Raw genomic sequence first — 24,356 nt, 5'->3', positions numbered from 1 at the left:
GACCAGTAAGACGACAAGATAACTCTAATATGGTACAAGACCAGTATGGCGACAAGATACCTCTAACATCATACAAGACCAGTAAAACGACAAGATACCTCTAATGTCATACAAGACCAGTAAGATTTCAAGATAACTCTAACATGATAAAGGACCAGTAAGACGAGAAGATACCTCTAATATGATACAAGACCAGTAAGACGACAAGATACCTCTAATATCATACCAGACAAGTAAGACGACGAGAAACCTCTAATATGATACAAGACCAGTAAGACGACAAAATACCTCTAATAAAATACAATACCAGTAAGACGACAAGATACCTTTGATATGATACAAGACCACTAAGACGACAAGATGCATCTAATGTGATACAAGACCAGTAAGACGACGAGAAACCTCTAATATGATACAAGATATGTAAGACAACATACCTCTTAAGATGATGCAAGACCATTAAGACAACAAGGTAAATCTATGATGGCTAAATAACTTAAGATGACAGCAGGCATACACATCATTGTGGAAAAGCACCCCTCTCTTAGTCTCTCTCTCTCTCTCTCTCTCTCTCGATCGATCGATCGATCGATCGACACGACCGTATACATCTCTCTTTGAATCAGAGTTTTCTCTCCAATGATTATTGGTGCAATAGATGAATTAATTATTAGCACTATTTACAAAACAGATTTTACATGTGACCTTTTAGACATTTTAGTTTACAAAGAACATGATATATCTACCAAACGTTATAAATTAACTAATAATGTACATGACATGCAAACATTTTATTTAAAGAGCAACCCGATGTCTCTACAATAATGTATACAATTAGATAGTATATGTGTACATGATATGGATATGACTAGAATGTTGTTGTCTATATTTTGCAGCTCAGTCCTTGTATCTCACTGCGTCAGGTTGAGAACTCACTTGGAGTCAATAACTCTGAAAGCTCATTACACCGACTCCATGGCAACAGGAGGACAGAAAGAGGTTGACTTGAATCTGGTCAAAGTTGGGAAGGTGACGCTAGAAAGCCGTATGTTATGTATATTACATATAAAAACCCATTTGCACTTTATTACGAATCTCTAGCCTTAAAATAACCAATAGAAAGTAACAGAAAGAGCAAGGAGAAAACCGCTTTGCAAACGTCAGTACATAATTTATTTCCCTAGAATAAAATGTGAAAGTATAAAAAGGAGCATACGATATTGCGAATTAAATCTGCCCTCTTCGTGATGATGTCCTAGCAGTATTTTCTTGGATCACAAGAAAAAAAATACAAGACTATATCCTCATTTTGAAATTTCACTATAAACTCAAGTCTATTTCCAAGAATGTTAGTTTTGTAGAGAACTTTGAATTTCCAGATCACGAAAAGTATATTATAGAATGCGGTATATATCAGGTAGGCTAGGTATACCTACCATGTCGGACAATTCTGCGAGTCGGGTAAATTCTGCGCAACGATACGACATTCCTGTAAACATTGGATCACGTTTTCTTTTTGGTCGAATATCCAGTTTGTATCAAGAAAGAACGATGAAACAAATGATAAAAACCAACAAAAACAATGCATATTATATACATATCTTTTAACCGATCAATATCCATACTTTCTCATTATTATTCATTGATTTATATCCACCTATCTGATACATATTATGTACATGCTATTATTTTGACACGTGTCGAGGTTGAATAATCTCTCTACCCCGTCCTGCCGTCAAATGGGTTAATCTCTCTACTCGGTCCCGCCGTCAACTGGGTTAGTATCCGCCATTTTGGACTGGTAGCAAATATATATTTTCTTCAGTGGTGCAACTATCGGTTCATAAATACAATTGCTAAATTCAGCTCCAGCCTGTGACATTTCGGTTTAAACAATTAATATTCTGCATGGGTCCACACGTCTACCCATAATGTTTTACACTGTATATATGTGGATATAGTATGTGTACTGTCTCCTTGATAACCGACATGACTTAGACATTTTTTTTATTAAATAGAAACGAGGCTTAGGTACTACTGTTACTCACATCAATATTGTTCATCTGACAATCTGTCTGTCTGTCTCTCCTGGTAACTTAACATCGTAATTCCAGAGACATCGATATATACCGGGAGAAAATCAGCTACGCTCTTTTTTTCACGGAGGTTTTCTTTGCTACTTTTAGTCCATAAAAAGTCGAAACGATCGAGATTAAGGTGGACTTTTTTAATGATTTTAAAATTAGTTTAATGTCCATATGTGTTTTGTTTGTTTTGTTACCAAGAGAGAGAGAGAGAGAGAGAGAGAGAGAGAGAGAGAGAGACGTAGTGAACGACAGCTGCAGAACAATAAATTACATCATGTGTATACTGCATATTCAAGGAATTTCTTGTACAGCCTTCTTATCTCGAGAGCATATTGCCACTTTGTGTTATGGGTATCGTATACGACTCTACACAAATATAATAGAAGGTGTATGCATACCATTATAACACTGTGTAGCAATGGTATTGTATAGGACTGTATACAAATCTAATAGAATGTGTATGCATACCTTTATAACACTTTGTATCATGGGTATCGTATAAGACTGTATACAAATCTAATATAATGTGTATGCATACCTTTATAACACTTTGTATCATGGGTATCGTATAAGACTGTATACAAATCTAATAGAAGGTGTATGCATAGCATTAAAACACTTTGTATCATGCTCATCGTATAAGACTGTATACAAATCTAATAGAAGGTGTATGCATACCATTATACCATTGTGTATCACTGGTATCGTATAAGACTGTATACAAATCTAATAGAAGGTGTATGCATACCATTATAATACTGTGTATCATTGGCATCGTATAAGACTGTATACAAATCTAATAGAATGTGCATGCATACCATTATAACACTTTGTATCATGGGTATCGTATAAGACTGTATACAAATCTAATAGAAGGTGTGTGCATACCATTATAATACTGTGTATCATTGGTATCGTATAAGACTGTATACAAATCTAACAGGTCTGTGCATACCATTATAATACTGTGTATCAATGGTATCGTATAAGACTGTATACAAATCTAATAGAAGGTGTATGCATACCATTATAACACTGTGTATCATTGGTATCGTATACGACTGCATACAAATCTAATAGAAGGTGTTTGCATACCATTATAACACTTTGTGTCATGGGTGTCGTATAAGACTGTACACAAATCTAATAGAAGGTGTATGCATACCATTATAACACTGTGTATCACTGGTATCGAAAAGACCAGACAAATATAATAGAAGGTGTATGCTTACCATTATAACACTTTTTATCACTGGTATCGTATAAGACTGTATACAAATCTAATAGAAATTTATGCATATCATTAAAACACTTTATGTGGCCCTAGTGGCCGAGTGGTCTAAAGCGTTCTACGTTACGGACCACTGCCATCTCACCTCTGTCTGCGTCAGTTCGAGTCTCGGATTCGGCTAATGTGGGTATGTGAGAAAGCTTTCCAGTAGGTTCTTTGGTTATTTCCGGGGTTTTCCCGGATTCTTCCTCCACCAATAATACTGGCTGCCATGTATAGCCTATCGTGTGCTGAAAAATGACGTTAAACCCTACAACAACAACAGCATAACACTTTGTATCATTGGTATCGTACAAGACTGTATTCAAATCTAACAGAAGGTGTATGCATACCATTACAACACTGTGTAGCATTGGTATCGTATAAGACTGTAAGCAAATCTAATAGAAGGTGTATGCATACCATTATAACACTGTGTATCACTGGTATCGTATAAGACTGTATGTATACAAATCTAATAGAAGGTGTACGCATCCCATTATAACTAACCGGGTCACTCTAGGTCACTTGGCATAAGTTACGGTTGAAGGTTTTCCTCCTGCTAAAATTAATTTCTCTCTCACTACTGAATTTCCAATTTTTGTTTTTCCTCGCAACGAAATAATGAAAAGTAGAAGCGAGTTTCGACAAGATTCATTAAAAAAGCGGGATTATTAATATTTGTATTTATGTTTCTTTAATTTATAGATAATTCATAATCTATCGCATTTTACAGCCTTTCTGATCTTCACTGAATTTAAACCAAGTAGTTTATAGTTAATGGTCATGGCGGAAAAGGAAAATTCTTTAGCTTGCCTTATTTTAACTATTAAAGTTGACTTAGTTTCGATTTCCACTGCAACAAAATGAAATTTGCTGAAATTTCAATGAGAAGTCAAATATTACATTTGATGCAATTAGCAAAATTATAAACACCGAATCTTTCAGATAACGGATGGATATTTTCGTTGTTGTTGGGCTTAACACAATTTTATAACATTAGGAAGGATATACACGGAGGCCAGTATAACTGGTGGAGGAGGAGGAACCTGAGAAAACCTAGGGTAGAAACATCGACCCACGGGACGCTACTGGTACATTTTCTCGCATACCCACATTGGCTCGAACCCCGCAGACAGTGGTGATACGGCAGTGATCCGTAACAGTGAGCGTTTTAGATCGGTATGACAGCTACTCTTGTCAAGAGGATAGGGTACTGTAGGATAACTGTGACAGCATAATGTGTCTAGGGGATAGGGTACTGTGGGTGTAACTGTAACAGCATATTCCGGATGTTACTGCACTGTAAACCGGTGTTACAACAGCTACTAACATATGACAATTACAAGTACTTATTTTCACTTGAGCGATTGACAGCAAAATATCGAAGATTTCTTTTTTATGCAGTTTACATTCCGAAAAAGTTATGAACTTTACAGTACAGATTTTAATATTTTTCCTGTTTTGAAAAGCATGATTACGACGGCATGCTGCATCCAGATTAAAATAACTTGTCGCCACTAAACAACTTGTCATCATCACTAAAAACTTGTTTCCTCGTAAGAGTGTTAGAATATAAAACTAAGTTAATGTTGTTTTCATCTTCAATAAAAGTTAGATCCATCATTATTGTAGCTCTTTTTTAAACATCTTTTCCTATCAACTGTGACTTTCGCTGACAGATTACGAGTTAGATACATGCTTTCCCTTATAAATTTACGTAACCTTACTACAAGTCCCTTATAATTGTACGTATCGTTACGACAAGTCCTAGACAGGTGTAGCAAGTATGTTTGTAGAAGGATAGTCAAAGAGGGAGGGCTATTTTGAGATGCCCCCTGACGTTCTAATATACATCGTATAATGAGTGGATATTATACGCACTTACATTCTAATATATACCGTATAATGAGTGGATCTTATAAGCCCTGACATTCTAATATATACAGTATAATGAGGGGATCTTATACGCCCTGACATTATAATATATACCGTATAATGAGTGGATCTTATACGCCCTGACAGTATAATAAATACCGTATAATGAGTGGATCTTTCTCAAACAAAGCTATTTTAAAATTTATTCATTAAAGATCACTGTAAAAAAATGTAAAAATAAATATACGTTTGTTAAATTATGTCCTTTGTTCATTAGGCCTCAAATTAATAACATCTTAAGTATTAGGGCATCAGTTTTATTAAGTGCAGTCAACGATAACGGTAAAAATTACAATTTTATATGCGGTATGTCAATGTCAGAAATTGACGATATTCAGAGATTATATTTATCACATAAAACATATTTTAACGTGTTTACATGTGGCTATGTCAACAGTTCCAGTCCTTGTGGCAATATCAGCTGCCTTTAGTAAATCGAACACAACAAAACCATCTCCCACCCACCCATCCACCCAAAAACAGCCCTTGCTGTAAACGATCATAAATATTATCATAATTATTATCATCATAGTCAGAGTCTGTCCTCAGGAAACTGTTATTAATAAATATCTTAATAATAGATAATACTAATCATTGTGTCATCTAGTCCGTAGATATAAAAAAAATGAGCACGCAGGGCCGACAATGGGTGGGGAAGGGCGACTGGGGATATATATATATATATATATATATATATATATTGAATATTACACACAATTCCATTTCGACGTAATGATACCATACTATTCTCACCGAGTTATCACTTGAATATTGCATACAGTTTCATTTCGACGAAATGATACGATACTGTGTTCACGGAGTTATCAATTGAATATTACACAAACTTTCATTTCGACGCAACGATAAGATTATATTGTCACGGAGTTATTATGAATCCACAGATTAAACAAACACGCTTGTTTATGTTCATATTTCCATGGAAACGTCATATTTGGACAAAGATCCCTCAAGCTACAAATATTGTGATCAAATAACATTGCTGCATTTATTTAAACTTGGACAAACGTTTACTTATCTATTTATGTCTTTATGCATTACCTCGGTTTTAATCAGATAATATTACTAAAACTCGAGACATTTACTTTCCTATGTCGAATTCAAGTGAATCATGCTCAAAAGATATGAAAAGGTTTACATTCAAATAGTAAAGGTCAAAAGGCTAAAACAAATAAATAAAAAATTCAATAAATAAACAAATTCACGGAATTTCAGAAACATTAATCACGTCATCTTTATTGATATAAATATGACTATTATTTTTCTGCCTACAGCAAACAAGAATAACTTGTGAAGTTTAAGTCATATAGTATATTTATTAGAACCTGTATGGCATAGTGGATACAGTAGCTAGTAAGATTAACTTGTATGTAATAGTGAACATAGTAGATAGGAAGATCTAACTTGTATAGCATAATGGATACAGTAGATGGCAAGATCTAACTTCTATAGCATAGTGGATACAGTAGATATGAAGTTCTAACTTGCATGGCATTGTGGATACAGTAGATAGGAAGATGCAACTTGTATGGCATAGTGAACACAGTAGATATAAAGACGTACATTGTATGGCATAATGGATACATTATATAGGAAGATGTAATTTGCATGGCATAGTATATACAGTAGACAGGAAGATGTAACTTGTATGGCATAGTGGTTACAGCAGATAGGACTATGTAACTTGTATGGCATAGTGAACACAGCAGATAGGACTATGTAACTTGTATGGCATAGTGAACACCGTAGTCAGCAAGATGCAACTTGTATTGCATAGTGAACACAGTAGATAGGAAGATGTTACTTGACTGGCATTGTGGATACAGTAGATAGCAATATATAACTTATATGGCTTAGTGAAGACAGAAGATATCAAGATGCAACTTGTATGGCATAGTGAATACAGTAAATAGGAAGATGCAACTTGTATGGCATATTAGATACAACAGATAGGAAGATGTAACTTGTATGGCATAGTGGATACGGTAGATAAGAAGAAGAAGCTTGGATGACAGTGGATACAGTAGATAGGGAGATGCAACAACTTGTATGGCATATTGGATATAGTAAATATGAATATATAACTTCTATGGCATGGCGGTTGCAGTAGACAGGAAGATTTAACTTGTATGGCATAGGAGTACAGTATAAAGGTAACTGTGACTTCCGTGGCATAGTTTTTACAGGAGATAGGAATATCTAACTTGTATGGCATATTGGATATGGTAGATATGAATATATAACTTCTATGGCATAGTGGTTGCAGTAGACAGGAAGATTTAACTTGTACGGCATAGGATTACAGTATACATGAAAATGTGACTTCCGTGGCACAGCTGATACAGGAGATAGGAATTTCTAACTTTTATGGCATATTGGATATGGTAGATATGAATATCTAACTTGTATGGCATAGTGGATACAGCCGATAGGAACATTTAATCCGTGCGCGCGTGTGAGTGTGTGTGTATGTATGTGTGTGTGTGTGGGGGGGGGGATTTAGATTTCAACATAGCTTTAACAATGTTCCAGTAATATCGCTATGATGTTTGCAGTGTGGCAGTTTAAAGTACAGTCTATCACAAGGGGCATTGTGCCGCAGACATTTAGCATGATGGCCCACTCAGTCATGTTATCTTGACACCAGGCCAACACTCCTAACGTCACGTAATCCAGGCATAATCTTGGCTCAACTTAATGATTTTTTACTCTTAGAAGGATAATATAAAAGTATAAAAAAGTTGTTTACAAAAAGTCACTGATTTTGAAACAAGGTCAGCAACTAGATACAATGTTTCTATTATTAACTGTTTACATCGAAAATAAAAATATAAATATAAAACAATCAATTACGTCAAACAGAGCTGAACTCTGTTCTGGACAATATTAAATCCAGTAAGCAATATTACATTACAACAGCATGTAATGGAATAACAAATTAAATTAAATATACATAACACACTTTAGTGACATTATATAATTTATAGCACTTTGATCATTATATAACAGAGCCGAGGGGTCTTGTCGAATTAGGGAAAACATTTAGGGATTAAGAAACACATAAAAAGGCCTTTTACTCTAGGGATATTGTCACAACTCTGCGGCCTTTAACTAAGTACGAGTAAAGAGCAAAAACCAACAAGTTTAGTAAACCTCAACATATAATTTATTTAGGTAGAAAACAAATGAAAATTTAAAAAGAAGTCTATAGTATTGTGAAATAAATCCCAAATAATCCTAAGTGTTCTATCACAATTCCAAAAGTAAAGAATATTGCACATAAATTACAATGGTGCTCCGAATGACCTCCAATTTTTAATGCGTTATAATGTGCCAATAGTTTTAAAGTTTTGAAATGATGCAATCAAGAATATGTGCGAATGACTTCGTAATAATTCCAAAATAGTTATCTTAGACCTTTAAGATCACTTAGCAATTCCATTAATGATATAAATACATTAATCAAACCACCTCAACTGAACGCAATTAAAAGCTTGATTCCTCAAGACGGATATTAAGATTCGGAGTCATTAATTTTGAAGTAAACAGCTTTATATAACTCCCAACCTGAGCTATGTCGCAACAAACATTTTATGGAAATACTCCGTCATCTTAGTAGAATTTTCGATTAAATTCATTAGCAAGTCGTATAATTTGTAAACAAAAAATTGACATTGAATTTATCATCTGTAAGTAAGTGTACCTCTTGGTAGTGATGATCTTAACATTTAAAAGAAATTCCTTATCAAGAATTAGCTATGTAATATGTTCTTTACAAAAACATGGTCCAGTCACGTAGACCAACCCTCGATTACAAACCAAGGTCTTCCACACACTAAAAAAAAAAAAAAACCCAAACCATCTCTATATTTATTTCATCCCCCGTTTATGGAGATTGACGGATCATGACTTCCGGTGTGGCATGGCTTTAGACTGCTCTATCTCTGACAGACACCATTATTATAGTTTGTCCTTGTAACGATATATCTACTACCTTTGCATAAAGTCGTTGCCAACGTTTCTGTGTAGTTCAGGTAGAGTTTGAAGTTAGTTTGAACGTTGAAAGTGTCTGCTTGGAGTAAAATACAATACATTAAAACAAGTTAACTATGCCGCTAAATTTCAAGCGATAAACATTCTGACATACGTACGTTTAAAGTCTAGGTTGAGAGAACTCCCTAGCCAATGTTGGGAGAGCACCATAAACCCGCCACAGTTTGCATGCAAATAATGTATATAACAAATCCACCCACTGATATGAATACTAGCATGGCTGTAATTGTAAAACGTGATGCTAATACTAGCATGGCTGAACTTGTATAACATGATGTTACTACTAGCATGGTTGAAATTGTAGAACGTGATGTGAATACTACCATGACTGAAATTGTATAACATGATATGAATACTAGCATGGTTGAAATTGTATAACATGATGTAAATACTAGCATCGCTGAAATTGTATAACTTGATGTGAATGCTAGCATGGCTGAATAAATATAACCTACCCGCCACCCCAACTCTCTCATTATGTCTGCTATAAATAGGCATCGCTAATATAAATTGTAACGTACCATATATACTCGCGTATAAGCCGAATAATTTGGGGGGAAAAAGACCTGGAAGAAGGGTGGTCGGCTGATCCGCGGGACAATGTGTAAACTTGACAGTTTTTTATGTATTTTTGTTGACCACTGTAATGGCTGTAAATCTTGGGACAGGAAACAATATTTTGTTTCGTGTCCTAAGACAAAAAAACTTTCGGTGACCCGATCATTATTAAACTGTTATAAAGTACTATGACTGATTTTGTTATTATTTTGCAAGTGCATATTTTCTGATTTATCCAACACGAAGTTAAATAAAGGTAAATTCAGACTTCAAAATTCGCGGGCTGGATGAGTTTACCAGGGAGACCATGCTGAACTATAATGTACAGTACTTATACAGTGCAAAGCGTGCATAGCGTCACTTAAATCCCTACTTATTCCCAAACATGCTGTAGATCTTACTTTATTCGTTGTTTCGACCAAGTTGCAGTCTTCTAGATAACATTTCAACGAGTCCTTTAATAGATGTTTCATTTACGTTGAATCACACGCTCAAGAGTTAGTAATTTTCACTGATATATGCGATCCTACAAATTGAGGTATAATTTTTTTAAAAAAAAGAAGATATTTACGTTTATTTGTACAAGGCACATAACCATCATAATTTACATGCTCACGAAGACTTGTAATAATAAAGGTTAAATTCTCATAGAAGTCAACTCAGATCAACATCAGTCAATTTTAGTTTTGTGTTTTAGCTACACAAATATAACTTTCCACACAATGGAAAGCTTGATGCTTCGGCGTCTCCTATGTCGATAGTCGGTGAATTCGTCTTTTATTTTGCGACAGCAGTACAGGCCAATTACTCATCAAAACCCTGGAACTGGCTTGTGATAAGAGGGAATTTTGACCTGTAACTATACCAGTTTCACATAGGTATATGCGATATAAAAATGCCAGGTGTTCACTGGTGTAAGTTTCTTTCGTTGGAATGGAGCTATATCATATGGAGTTGCATCATGTATAGTGATCATTGTTGAAATTTAAAATAATGGTGGACGATTTTATTGTTATGGGTAATATTTTTGTTCTGGTTTATTTTTTTTATATTTTTGTTATTGTAGAGATAAATAAAGATCATTAATTTAGGTGAATAATTTTTAAACTTAACGTTACATTTAGTGAAGAGGCGAAGTCTTTATTCTAAAATAATTATTCCGTCACAACAATAATTCACAGGTGATACAGCAGAACATGTAGGACTTTTCTTGTTTAGAAGAAATGAAAATCAAAGACAATGTAATAATCAGGAGTTCCCTGCAAAAATCGGAAGGTATTATGAAATCGGGAGGTAGGCGAGGAGCGACCCCACAGATCGGAATTTTTTTTTTCCTCCCGGCATGAATGTTGGCAGGTATGGTCTAAGGTCGCTTACATGAAAGCAAACAACAACTCAGCTTTTACGGTATCAGCATAGTTTTCGAAGCATTATTTCCGAAACTTTATTATTGTATTTTGGAGATATTATAAAAGTTGAGCGCAATGGTGTCCATGATTCGACTTCAAGGGATGTACTTAATTGTGCGAGTAATCAAACCTACAATGTACATGAGGTGGCGCCATTATGCAAATACGTTCAGTAGCCTAATTGTGAGCGTTGAATCTAACCGTATTGTTTTCGTTTTTTTTGGGGGGGGGGTTGTTGTTGTCATACTCGACATCTGAGGCATACAAGTAGGGATGTATCGAACATGTATGCAAAACCACTTCCACCAACAAGGTCGGGATCACACCTCTAAATATGAAAGCAACATTTCGAGCCACAAAACTATGGCTGATGAATTCAAGGACATTAAACACTCGTGACTGTACGTAAATAGAACATACACTTTTGATAATATGTTACGTGTTTAGGCTCGAATTAACAGTAACACAAGAAAGAGTGAAAACAACAAACTTTGAACAAATGTAACAAATCATTTATTTCCCTAGAAGAATACTGTAAAAAATTAACAAATAGACGAATGTATGATATTAAGAATCAACTCCAAAAATAATCTAATAATTCTCCACGAATACAGCTTTCGAAGTCCTCATATTGAAATGTTCTAATGATTTCAAGTTCGAGTCCCGACGAAAAATCCAAGATGGAAGGCGATGGCAAATGATGTAGCCTGTAATGTGGTGACACCTACAGTTCCTTGTAGAAACATAATAATTAATCCTCCGGTCTTGGAAATCCAAATAAAAGAGTTCAAGTGTTCAAGAGTTCTGTATGAATTCAATAATATTTCCAGATAAACGAATTTCTGGTTTAGAGTCCAAGTAATCTGAAGAGAAATTAACACATATCTCAAAAACTCAAGTACTGGTCACAAGAGATGAAACAACTTGACATCAAGTGTTTAAATGCATGAACTCTGATCCCTCTCTCTCTCTCTCTCTTTAAATATCACTATTAATACTAAGTATTTCGCAGTTCTGGAAATGCCCCCTTGCGAAATAGAGGATCACGTGATCATGTTTATATGTAGAAGTCACATAGTTCCTGTATCTTCTTGATAAGAACCAATAATTTTACTCTGAGATAAAGATGTTTACTTGACCCTCAATCAAGGCCAGGAACTAAATCAAAAATAGAAACAAGTGTTTATATTATTATATATCTAAGATAAAACTCAGGTCACATTGCATTTTCTGGAAAATATCAAATTCATAGTACATTTTACATTTCACTGACAAAGACTTCAAAACCCACAAACAATCAAATCAAATGAAACACAACTTAGATCGAATTGAAATTATATATAATATATGTAACAAATGCTCGAGCGATAAAATTATTTTTCACAAATAATAATATAATAATACAAGTAATACATTTATTCGACGCTGATGACTTCGATGATTGTGGTGGTTATAGTTACGAGATGAGACTATTGTCTAAGGTCATAAACAGCCAATTCATCTAATGAATATGTGTATAAGTTGTTTTGTATTTTAAGTTACTATTCACTCTAATAGGTTTTGTCTTTGATTTTATATTTTATCTTTACTTTTTCACAGCCAACTCTGACTGCGACTACAGAGGTATTGTGGTATCCGGAGACATGATAATTGTCGCAGACCAAAGCGCGTGTAATATACAGCTTTACCGACGTCAGGACGGGAAATTAATAGCTGTATCACACAACCTACTTTCACAACCCTGTGGAATATGTACTGTAAATGACATGGAAATATGTGCACTACTGAATAACAATGCAATAGAAATCATGTTGATACGGTGTACACGTGGCACATGTTGCATCATACCGGTCAGGACAATGTATATACATCCATATATTGATAATTTGCATGGAGTAGTAGCATTGACAAATCAGGTTATTGTCTTTGGTGAGAATGACGGTATATTATGCCTATGTATTGTGTCCCCCAAAGATGGAAATACTGACAAAATTCACGAGATTTGTAAGGGTTATCATTATAGTAAAAGTCACTTGGCCACAATAAACAATATGATCTATATTTCGCGTTATGCTGGTTCTGACTACCCTGATATAGGTGTATATGCATATGATATTCAGAATCCCAGTAAACCTAAATTTGTTTACACACATAATGATCTGAAGAATCCGGGTGGCATAATTGTTGATACAAGAGGGTTTATCTTTGTGTGTAATAACCACCCAGTATTACCTCCCTGTATTCATCATCTTACATCCAAAGGTCAACTGGTGACCATATACAGTCGTGAAATACCATGGGATCCCAATGACTTATTCTGGGACCAGCAGGATGGACACCTTTATGTCACAAGCCAGAGGAGTAATATGATCTCTCGATACAAACCTGTTTATTCCGGTGGAAAAGGTAATCCGTATTTCTTATGTTATTATCATTCATTTAAAAATATAACTATTGGAATCTCCCTCTTTTTCTTCACGCTTAGGATTAATCTTCACCATTATTATTAAAGCATTGATGTTTACTGTGTCGACTCTAAAGTAAAACAGACGTCGCAACCATTGTATTGATGTTAATCTAACATTATATTTCTACTTGACTGGGACAAATGTCGCCCGATGAGCAACGCTCCTGGTAGTGTGCGAGTATCTTTGAAGGTGGACCTGATTGCTTGCAGTATGCAACATCAATGACGGTTGGGTCAGCTATTGTTAACATAAATGCAACTAGTTTCTTGCCCTTCAAACATATTTGGCTCTGGATCCCATCCTATATAAAACTATAAAATACCCCCGCTTCACATGAAATGGAAATTTCAATGTTTAATTGAAACCTTTACCATTATTCCTAATGGTGCGACTGGCAATATATTGTTGTTTAGTTACGGATGAATCGTATACAGTTGTAAATGTATAAATGGTTATATCCTGCTTGCTCTGTTTAGCCTGACTTATATCTTTCCGCTGACTGGTAATATAAACCAGATAAATATCACAACGTTACCATCATGCCTCATTTGACTGACCTTGATTACGAGATTGGTTGGCCTTATGTCGTCTCCTAAAGGCCTTATAACATTCACTGCAGTTCTAATAGATTATTTAAAATATGTGCATGATATTACATTCTAAACATTCAATTGGATCACTTGATGAGAAGACATCTGTCATATTTTATGAAATGATATGTCTTGCATAAAGTGAAATGTGCAAATTTATTTTATATATCAAATAAACCCAATGGATGTACTCACTACTATAGATGTGCTTGTTTTGATTTAGTATTTTAAATTATCATATCCATTGGTAGGATGAAAGAGAATGAAATACGTATGTAAAAGATGTATGCTAATTTCTTACTCTTAAGCTCTCAAGTGTGTCCTATATTGCAAATTACCTTGTGAAAGAATTCTAGTTTTTCGTTTTTGCTTAATAGATTTGAAACAAATGAATCATTAATGTTGTTTTTCTTGTTGGCCAGTCTTTGTTGACATCTCAAGGCTTTCTCAAACGTCATCTAGTGCAGAAAGTGTTGCTGAAGTTTGATATGATTAGGGTGATTGGCTATATTATGTAATCAGTTAGGTAAATGTAAATAGAATTACTAGGGCGATTTCTGTAAATATTATAAGATGCTCCTAATTGTTGAGTAAATGGACGTTGTCATTATATTGCACGTCTGCTAGCCACTTTGTCTGCAAAATTATCGGTATCAATCGACTTTTCAAAACAAACTTTAATTGGTTATTAGAGTAATGCATTTATATTAAGTAAATAGGTTGTTCCAACCAATGAATGATTATCGGTCATTTCTTTTCAATAGTTTTACAATATTTATTTTGTATTGCTTCTTCACTATATATGTTGTATGATTGTTTCCTAATTTAAGTATTATTATAGCAGGCTGCATACATTATTATATTAAATATCTAAATATTGTCATTCTGTTCCCAGCTTTGTCTCTAAAACTTTAGATTTTGTATATTTTCTAAAAATCTTTATAGTATAATAACATTTTTTCAGTGGATATAACTTTTAATTATGGCCCCTATCATTCCCATAGAAGCATTCATGGTTCTTTCTGCATAATAAATGATGCCACGAGATTGGTAAATGCATGGGTTCATTATGAGTAGTATCTGTATTAGTTTCATATGTCGGTACAAGATATCTAGCATTTCTAAGATTGGCCATATTTTCAGATAACATTCCAATTTTAGTACATGCATGATGACGCCAATAAACCGTATCTATCTTAATCAAATGTATGACCAGCAAATCCATTTTTGTGAAATCTTAAATTCCAGAAGGTGTGTTTGACTGGACGTTTTTCAAAGTTTGTATTGCAATGATTGAAGTATGCCTAAATAAGATTTAGAAATTGATACAGTCCTCATGGTAATTCTGCTATAATGGATATACAGTCCTCATTGTCATTCTGCTATAATGGATATACGGTATTAATGAATCGAAACCAAGAAAAACAACTACAGCTTCCGCTTTTTATTATAGTCTCGATAAATACAATATTATGGAAAAGAAACAAGGCCCTATTAGTATATACTTTGTGAACAGCAAAGGTTAATTTTCAATGATATATTTAATTGTAAAAATGTATATACATACTTTTAATGTTATGATTGCATCAAGGTCTTATTTGACTAAACTGGGAACAGTTTATAAAAATATAAACTTTCTTTGTGTAAGTATTGCTGCATTTCTGTTGTAGACTGCAAAACACACATAGATATTACATACAATACCTAATTAAAGCTTTCAACAAGCTTTTGCTCCGAAATCTTAAAACTGCAGATATTACATTATTTCACTAAATTGTAGAACTCTATCAGTTCCAGTTATTAAAAATTGGTGCAGGGTTATATATTGTTTCGATTTACCTCGACTGAGGAAGCGAATTTTCTAAAATCAATTACTCCAATTCACGTGTATCTTCAATGTAACAATCAACGGTTGATGAATTTTCCTTTCACCATTATCGACCCGAATGGGCATATGATGTATTTCGCGGTGAGAACTTGACCTTACATCTGAACATTAGAGATCAACCAGTCTAACATAATGGCAGTTTTGTGTGGATATATATAAGCCCTGAGTATTATTGACTCGTGGAAACTTGTTTGCACGACATAAAATAACTGGACTTAGCCGTTTTGTCCAGTGATCTATTCACTCGCACACCAAATATGCTCATGACCTCGTATTCGAGCTTTACACAGACCACTCAACAGTTGCTGATAGATCATAAACGTAGTTGCAGATCGGTCACAACAAAATCGGATTGCAGGCGGTGTTATCGATTAGAGATCGATTACGACGCTTGGTTGAAAGAGTACTTCCAATGGTATTTTTCCACTTACCGTCGACAGTTGCAATGCCAGCTCCAGCCAGCGAAATTATAAAAGAAGTGAATCAACACATTAAAGCCAACACGAGATTAAACCTTGGCCCTACATCGTAACGATGCCCTGTAATTTTCTATTACTTTCCACTTTCACATATGTGGGTGTTGCTGAGGTGCTCGTAATACTATTTTCGACTACAAACACACATTAATGTTTAACGATGCAGCTGAATTGTCCGAACATGCGCTTTTGATGTTTTCAGTACTCCTTAGAGTCAGTAAACGAACATCATACAGCACTTATACGGAGTGGTTGAACATTTATGCTTTGATTCCAGACAATGAGTTACCGCTCCGGTGGCCTAGTTGTTAGAGCGTCCGCCTAGGATGCGGGAGGTCGTGGGTTCGATCCCCGGCCAAGTCATACCAGAGACTTACCAAAAGAGTACTAACAGCTGCCTTGCATGGCGTTCAGCATTAAAGGGTTAGTGTTAGGACTAGTCGGCCTGGTGTATGGATAATGTGACTGGGTGGAACATCATGCTACATGTCTGCGGCATGATGCCCCAGTGCTAGACATCACTATAAACTGCCACATTGCAGACATCGTAGCGACATGCAAGGCACTATTCAAGGAAAATTATAACTGCAAACAATTTATGCTTTTCTCTTTTGATATCTCGCTATCTTTAGGTATTAATTCGCACACATGTATACAGTCCAAAATAACAATTTGCATACAAGTTTAGTAAACTTAACCAGCATCATGGAATCCATCTATTACTACCACGTTTATCTTGCTGCAGTCTATCTACTTATCACTCTTTTTTTCCTCTTGCATGTGTGCATATATTGTCATATATTGTAGAAATATAGGTTAGTTATCGTCATGATGGGCGGGGTCATGTCTTAAATTTAAACATTCCAGACAACTTGTCTTTGGCCGAGAGACAAGGTGATTTAAGAAGAAATATGTTAAACCCTACATTATGTTTGCATTAGCAGAGAATGTCCATATTATATAGAATCCTTGCTTGGAATTTTAGTGATTACGCTGTCTTGGCAAAGAACTAAGCACAGAATACCACATATCTTGTTTCTAGGCAGGCCTGCGTGCATAGATTTGGATCAAGTATATTTAGAAAGCAGTGACATCCCACATGGGTGTTTGTAATGTTTTTAGGCTTTTATTAGGTTGTATTTATGGTCCACAATGACAATGACATGAGTATATATTGCTACCTACTTATGTCTGTCCATTCATCCGTCCATCCATCACTCCTTCTTGGTTAAGGTTTTCATTGAAGGGGCTATCTAATGCATTCATTTTCTTTTCAGAAGATGTCAGTGGTAGGGGACCATCCTCTTTGTTGCATAGACTGAAACTCAATTTTGGTCTTGACAGTCTCCAAAAGAAAGTTGCCAACAAACACAGTCAAGGTATGGGTTGACTGAGACAACATTTTCGTTAACACAATTGCATCATCCTTTGTCATCCAAACTATTTCAAACATAATTTTCAAGACTACATCCATTGCTTTGGAAGTAACGCTATGTGGTCTTTAGACAATAGATTGCGAGGTAATTTCTATAATTTAGAAAACAATGTGCAGCCACAGCGCCTTAATGAACTGCAAGGCATGTCTCCACGCGCTGCATAAATTATTACACTTGCGGCCACACAGATTGTCAGAGCTCCATATAGCATGCATATTCTTTTATCTTACGTATATCTTAACCCCTCAATAATGCAAATAGATCCTGGCAAAACAATGCGTATACCTTGTTTATACGCCAAACAATATGTACGTACTTAAGCAATATGATGAGATCAGATCTTAATTTGAATTTGTGTGGGCTGATATGGTATTCTTAGATACATGACGATGATATGGTCTTCGAGCGGATTCAAAGGCAGATACATCAACAAAATTAGCAACGACAGAGCATACTATTTAGAAATTTGCTATAACAAAATATTAGTTGTAGTACAGCCCATATGTCCACTCTGCAACCCACGAATTCTCGTTGATATTCATCTGTTTACCACGCAGTGTGCACGTGGCACATATACGGGAGAGAGAGAGAGAGACAGAGCCAGAGAGAGAGAGAGAGAGAGAGAGAGAGAGAGAGAGAGAGAGCGAGACACAGGGGGGACTGAATTATTAGTTCTTCCCATTATAAAGTACGTGGATCAAAATTAGATTGAGTACAATATCAAAAGATAATAATATGTACATGCCAAATGAACACAAAATGTATCAAATCGAATTCGTTAGAGAGAGAGAGAGAGAGGAGCGGTTATGCTCACGACTGATGAAGACATGTTAATCTGCACTTGTCGTGTCATCATTCACGCAATTTGTTCTCCCATAACGGTATGGACACTAAGAATGTATGCCGATGAAGTTTTATATGTAGCGGGTATTTAAATATAATGAATTTTCAATTTGCTGAAACAAGTTTCTCTTGAAATGAGTTTCTGTCAGGATCTGACTGAACACCGTCAAAATCCCATTGCTGATGACGAGCCTTTTAGCTACATATACATCAATATATTTACACGGAAATCTTTGATCGTTCTTGTCTGGTATGGTAGTATAATGAAGGTATCATTGACCAAAAGCGAAACAAAAAGCACAAACATCATACTATAGATGAATGATAAATGTGGTGTTGATGAATATGCTGATTAATATAATCATACTATTGATGAATCATAACTGTGGTGAATATATTGATTTTTATAATCATACTATTGATCAATGATAACTGTGATGCATATGCTGATTTATATAAAACACTATTGATGAATGACAACTGTGGTGTTGATGAATATGCTGATTTTTATAATCATACTATTGATGAATGATACATGTCGTGTTGATGAATATGCTGATTTTTATCATCATACTAATGATGAATGCTATCTGTGATGAATATGCTGATTTAAATCATCAAGCTATTGATGAAGGATAACTATGGTGTTGATGAATATGCTGATTTATATAATAACATTATTGATGAAAGATAACTGTGATGAATATGCAAGTCGATATTTTCATAATATTGACGAATGGTAACTGTGGTGTTGATGAATATGCTGACTTTATAATCATACTATTGGTGAATGATAACTGTGATGAATATGCTGATTTGTATAATCACACTATAGATGAATGATAACTGTAGTGTTATTGAATATGCTGATTTATATAATCATACTATTAATGAATGATAACTGTAGTGGTATTGAATATGCTGATTTATATAATCATATAATTGATAAATGATAACCATGATGTCAATGAATATGCTGATTTGTATAATCATACTATTGATGAATGATAACTGTGATGAATTTGCTGATTTGTATAATAATACTATTGGTGACTGATGACTGTGATGGATACCCTGATTTATATAATAACACTTTTGATGCATGACAAATATGGTGTGTTGGTGATAATGTTGATTTAAATAATCGTACCACTGTTGAATGATAAATTTTGTGTTGATGAATATGTTGATTTATATAAAACACTATTGATGAATGACAACAGTTGTGTTTATGAATATGCTGCTTGACATAATGACACTTTTGATAAATGATAAATTGGGTGTTGATGAAAATGCAGATTTATATAATCATACTTTTGATGAATGACAACTGTGACTAAAATCCTGATTTTTATAATCATACTATTGATAAATGATAAATGTGGTGTTGATGAATATGCTGATGTGTATAATCACACTATTGATAAATGATAAATGTGGTGTTGATGAATATGCTGATGTGTATAATCACACTATTGATAAATGATAAATGTGGTGTTGATGAATATGCTGATGTGTATAATCACACTATTGATAAATGATAAATGTGGTGTTGATGAATATGCTGATGTGTATAATCACACTACTGATGAATGATAAATGTGGTGTTGATGAATATGCTGATGTGTATAATCACACTATTGATAAATGATAAATGTGGTGTTGATGAATATGCTGATGTGTATAATCACACTATTGATAAATGATAAATGTGGTGTTGATGAATATGCTGATGTGTATAATCACACTATTGATAAATGATAAATGTGGTGTTGATGAATATGCTGATGTGTATAATCACACTATTGATAAATGATAAATGTGGTGTTGATGAATATGCTGATGTGTATAATCACACTATTGATAAATGATAAATGTGGTGTTGATGAATATGCTGATGTGTACAATCACACTATTGATAAATGATAAATGTGGTGTTGATGAATATGCTGATGTGTACAATCACACTATTGATAAATGATAAATGTGGTGTTGATGAATATGCTGATGTGTATAATCACACTATTGATAAATGATAAATGTGGTGTTGATGAATATGCTGATGTGTATAATCACACTATTGATAAATGATAAATGTGGTGTTGATGAATATGCTGATGTGTATAATCACACTATTGATAAATGATAAATGTGGTGTTGATGAATATGCTGATGTGTATAATCACACTATTGATAAATGATAACTGTGGTGTTGATGAATATGCTGATGTGTATAATCACACTATTGATAAATGATAACTGTGGTGTTGATGAATATGCTGATGTGTATAATCACACTATTGATAAATGATAAATGTGGTGTTGATGAATATGCTGATGTGTATAATCACACTATTGATAAATGATAAATGTGGTGTTGATGAATATGCTGATGTGTATAATCACACTATTGATAAATGATAACTGTGGTGTTGATGAATATGCTGATGTGTATAATCACACTACTGATGAATGATAAATGTGGTGTTGATGAATATGCTGATGTGTATAATCACACTATTGATAAATGATAACTGTGGTGTTGATGAATATGCTGATGTGTATAATCACACTATTGATAAATGATAACTGTGGTGTTGATGAATATGCTGATGTGTATAATCACACTATTGATAAATGATAACTGTGGTGTTGATGAATATGCTGATGTGTATAATCACACTATTGATAAATGATAAATGTGGTGTTGATGAATATGCTGATGTGTATAATCACACTATTGATAAATGATAAATGTGGTGTTGATGAATATGCTGATGTGTATAATCACACTATTGATAAATGATAACTGTGGTGTTGATGAATATGCTGATGTGTATAATCACACTACTGATGAATGATAAATGTGGTGTTGATGAATATGCTGATGTGTATAATCACACTACTGATGAATGATAAATGTGGTGTTGATGAATATGCTGATGTGTATAATCACACTATTGATAAATGATAACTGTGGTGTTGATGAATATGCTGATGTGTATAATCACACTATTGATAAATGATAACTGTGGTGTTGATGAATATGCTGATGTGTATAATCACACTATTGATAAATGATAAATGTGGTGTTGATGAATATGCTGATGTGTATAATCACACTATTGATAAATGATAAATGTGGTGTTGATGAATATGCTGATGTGTATAATCACACTATTGATGAATGATAAATGCGGTAAGGTTGAATATGCTGATTTACATAATCATACTTTTGATGAATGATGACCGAGGTGTTGATGAATATGCTGATTTATATAACCATACTTTTGATGAATGATAACTGTGGTGGTGATGAATATTCTGATTTATATATTCACACTATTGATGAAAGATAATTGTGATGAATATGCTGATTTTAATAATAACACTATTGATGAATGATAACTGTGGAGTTGATGAATATTCTGATTTATATAATAATAATATTAGTGAATGATAAAGGTGATGATAACTATGATGACTATGCTGATTTAAATATTCATCTTTTAAATTTGGATGACAAATAACTATTTGCAAACCAAATTAACTGTCAAATTAACTCTCATATTTTTAACTGTCTGTCACAGACAATTTGACTGCAATCGTTTATTTGTACGCAGTTTAATATATTATTTCGTATTAAATTAGTATGCCCAGTTATTAACGATGAGATGATTTTCATTTATGTTTAGGATATCAAAATGATCGTCCAGATTTCATTACAGATGAAACTGAACAGCCTGTCTGTGAGGAGATCTCAACTGAGATAAATCGAGGAGTTGTAAGTTCTCATGATTATATACAACAATCAGCTTTTCACACAACATCATTTATAAGTTTAGTATTTGAAACGTTGCCAAGATAATGAAAGTAAACAAAGATCAAAAGTAGGATATAGTTTAAACAAATATTTACAAGTTCGCTTTTCTTACTGTTTCGTGAGGCACTCTTTATACAGCACACAAATATAGGAAGCAACAAGTATATTCTCAATACGATTCCACATTTAGCAAAGGTGCCACTTTAGAGTCATAATGTCCTGTATACACAGATTGTGAAGATCATCCCCTATATCGTGAAATTAGCTTTGTTACTCAGTACTGGGCTTATATATATATTACCTCCCTTCACTAAGTCTTTGGTGATGGTGATGTTATTAGCGACGTCATAGTAGAACAAACCATTCAATCATTAATGTAGAAGTGTATCAACTGCTGGGTCCAATCAATTAAAATTACGGATTTTGTGCTGTAATCACTCACAAATCATTACCACCAGAACACAAAACGGATCTTGTTTTCCTTCAACCTGTACCGTTATTACATTATTAATCAATAACCGGCAAAATACCATGTTATAATATGATGAAGACATTGGCAGAAAAGAGACATTGTGATTATTCTGTTTGAAGTCGGTAAGTATTACAATTCCTAGTGGCAAATACTGCCCATTTTAAATTGTTTTCCAGAAGTATAGATAAACCTTTCTGCCAAATATAAATTGCTTAAGAATATTACAGCTTACTACACATTCTAAATTGCTTCCCCAAAGTATATTACTGAACGTACATGGCTTTGATAATGTTGCACCTGTGTCAATCTGCACTATATAAGTTACTTTTGCTTTACAACAGCTAGCGTGTACCTGTCGTTTAGTTGACATGGTGTTTATTCGGTGGTTTTAGCCGTTTATCTGTGATGTTTTAGCTATTATCTGACTGTGAAAGGTCTTGCTTGCGTGAGAGAAAAAGAAAAAAAACTGAAATTGCTCCAGAAATATTTCAATATTAACATGGAAGTTTCATATCGGTAATGCAATGTTTCTTTATTAGCGCCATGTTTGCTTGTTGAAAGAACCCTGGAAAATGCCTTTACAAATCACTAACCTTTTACCTCCGTTCACATGGCATCGAGTCTCACCTCGGCCGTCGTGAATATGTGCGATAAAGCTGCTCAGTTACTTCCCTTGGGTCCGTGGTTCTTGCCGGGGTATTTCTGGGTTCTTCCTCCATCAAGGATATTCCTCGCCATGTACATCATGTGATAAACAAAGACGTTAAACTGAGAAAAACCTTCAGACCCGTGATGCATAACACTTCCGGGAGATAATTTCGTTAAGAAATCTTGTAAACACCGATGTTTTTCGACACGCTATGTTACAGCCACAACTCTTCCGGGATATAATTTTGTTAGCAAATCTTGTAAAAACCGTTGATTTTTCGACAGGCTGTGTTACCGCCGTTTGTCCCCAACCCTGAATTATGACAAGATATGTTGGTTCTCTCTCTGGTAAACGCAATAGACTACTGGTTTATTATTG

General features: G+C 34.3%; 1 protein-coding gene across 1 annotated transcript in view; it reads left to right on the top strand.

The window, feature by feature from the left end:
• LOC149789660 (uncharacterized) overlaps nt 1-24,356 on the top strand; it is a 94,467-nt gene that overhangs the window by 8,081 nt on the left and 62,030 nt on the right. The window contains exons 2-5 of the mRNA XM_089973347.1: nt 897-1,045; nt 12,933-13,739; nt 18,033-18,134; nt 22,730-22,818. Coding sequence (XP_089829473.1) covers nt 976-1,045; nt 12,933-13,739; nt 18,033-18,134; nt 22,730-22,818 — 1,068 coding nt within the window. The 5' untranslated portion in view covers nt 897-975. The remainder of the gene's footprint in view (nt 1-896; nt 1,046-12,932; nt 13,740-18,032; nt 18,135-22,729; nt 22,819-24,356) is intronic.

Source organism: Sinohyriopsis cumingii, chromosome 10, assembly GCF_028554795.1.
Source record: "Sinohyriopsis cumingii isolate HCF-2022 chromosome 10, ASM2855479v2, whole genome shotgun sequence".
Lineage (NCBI taxonomy): Eukaryota > Metazoa > Mollusca > Bivalvia > Unionida > Unionidae > Sinohyriopsis > Sinohyriopsis cumingii.
Note: the sequence above shows the minus strand (reverse complement) of the source record. Positions and strands in the feature narration are given on the sequence as shown.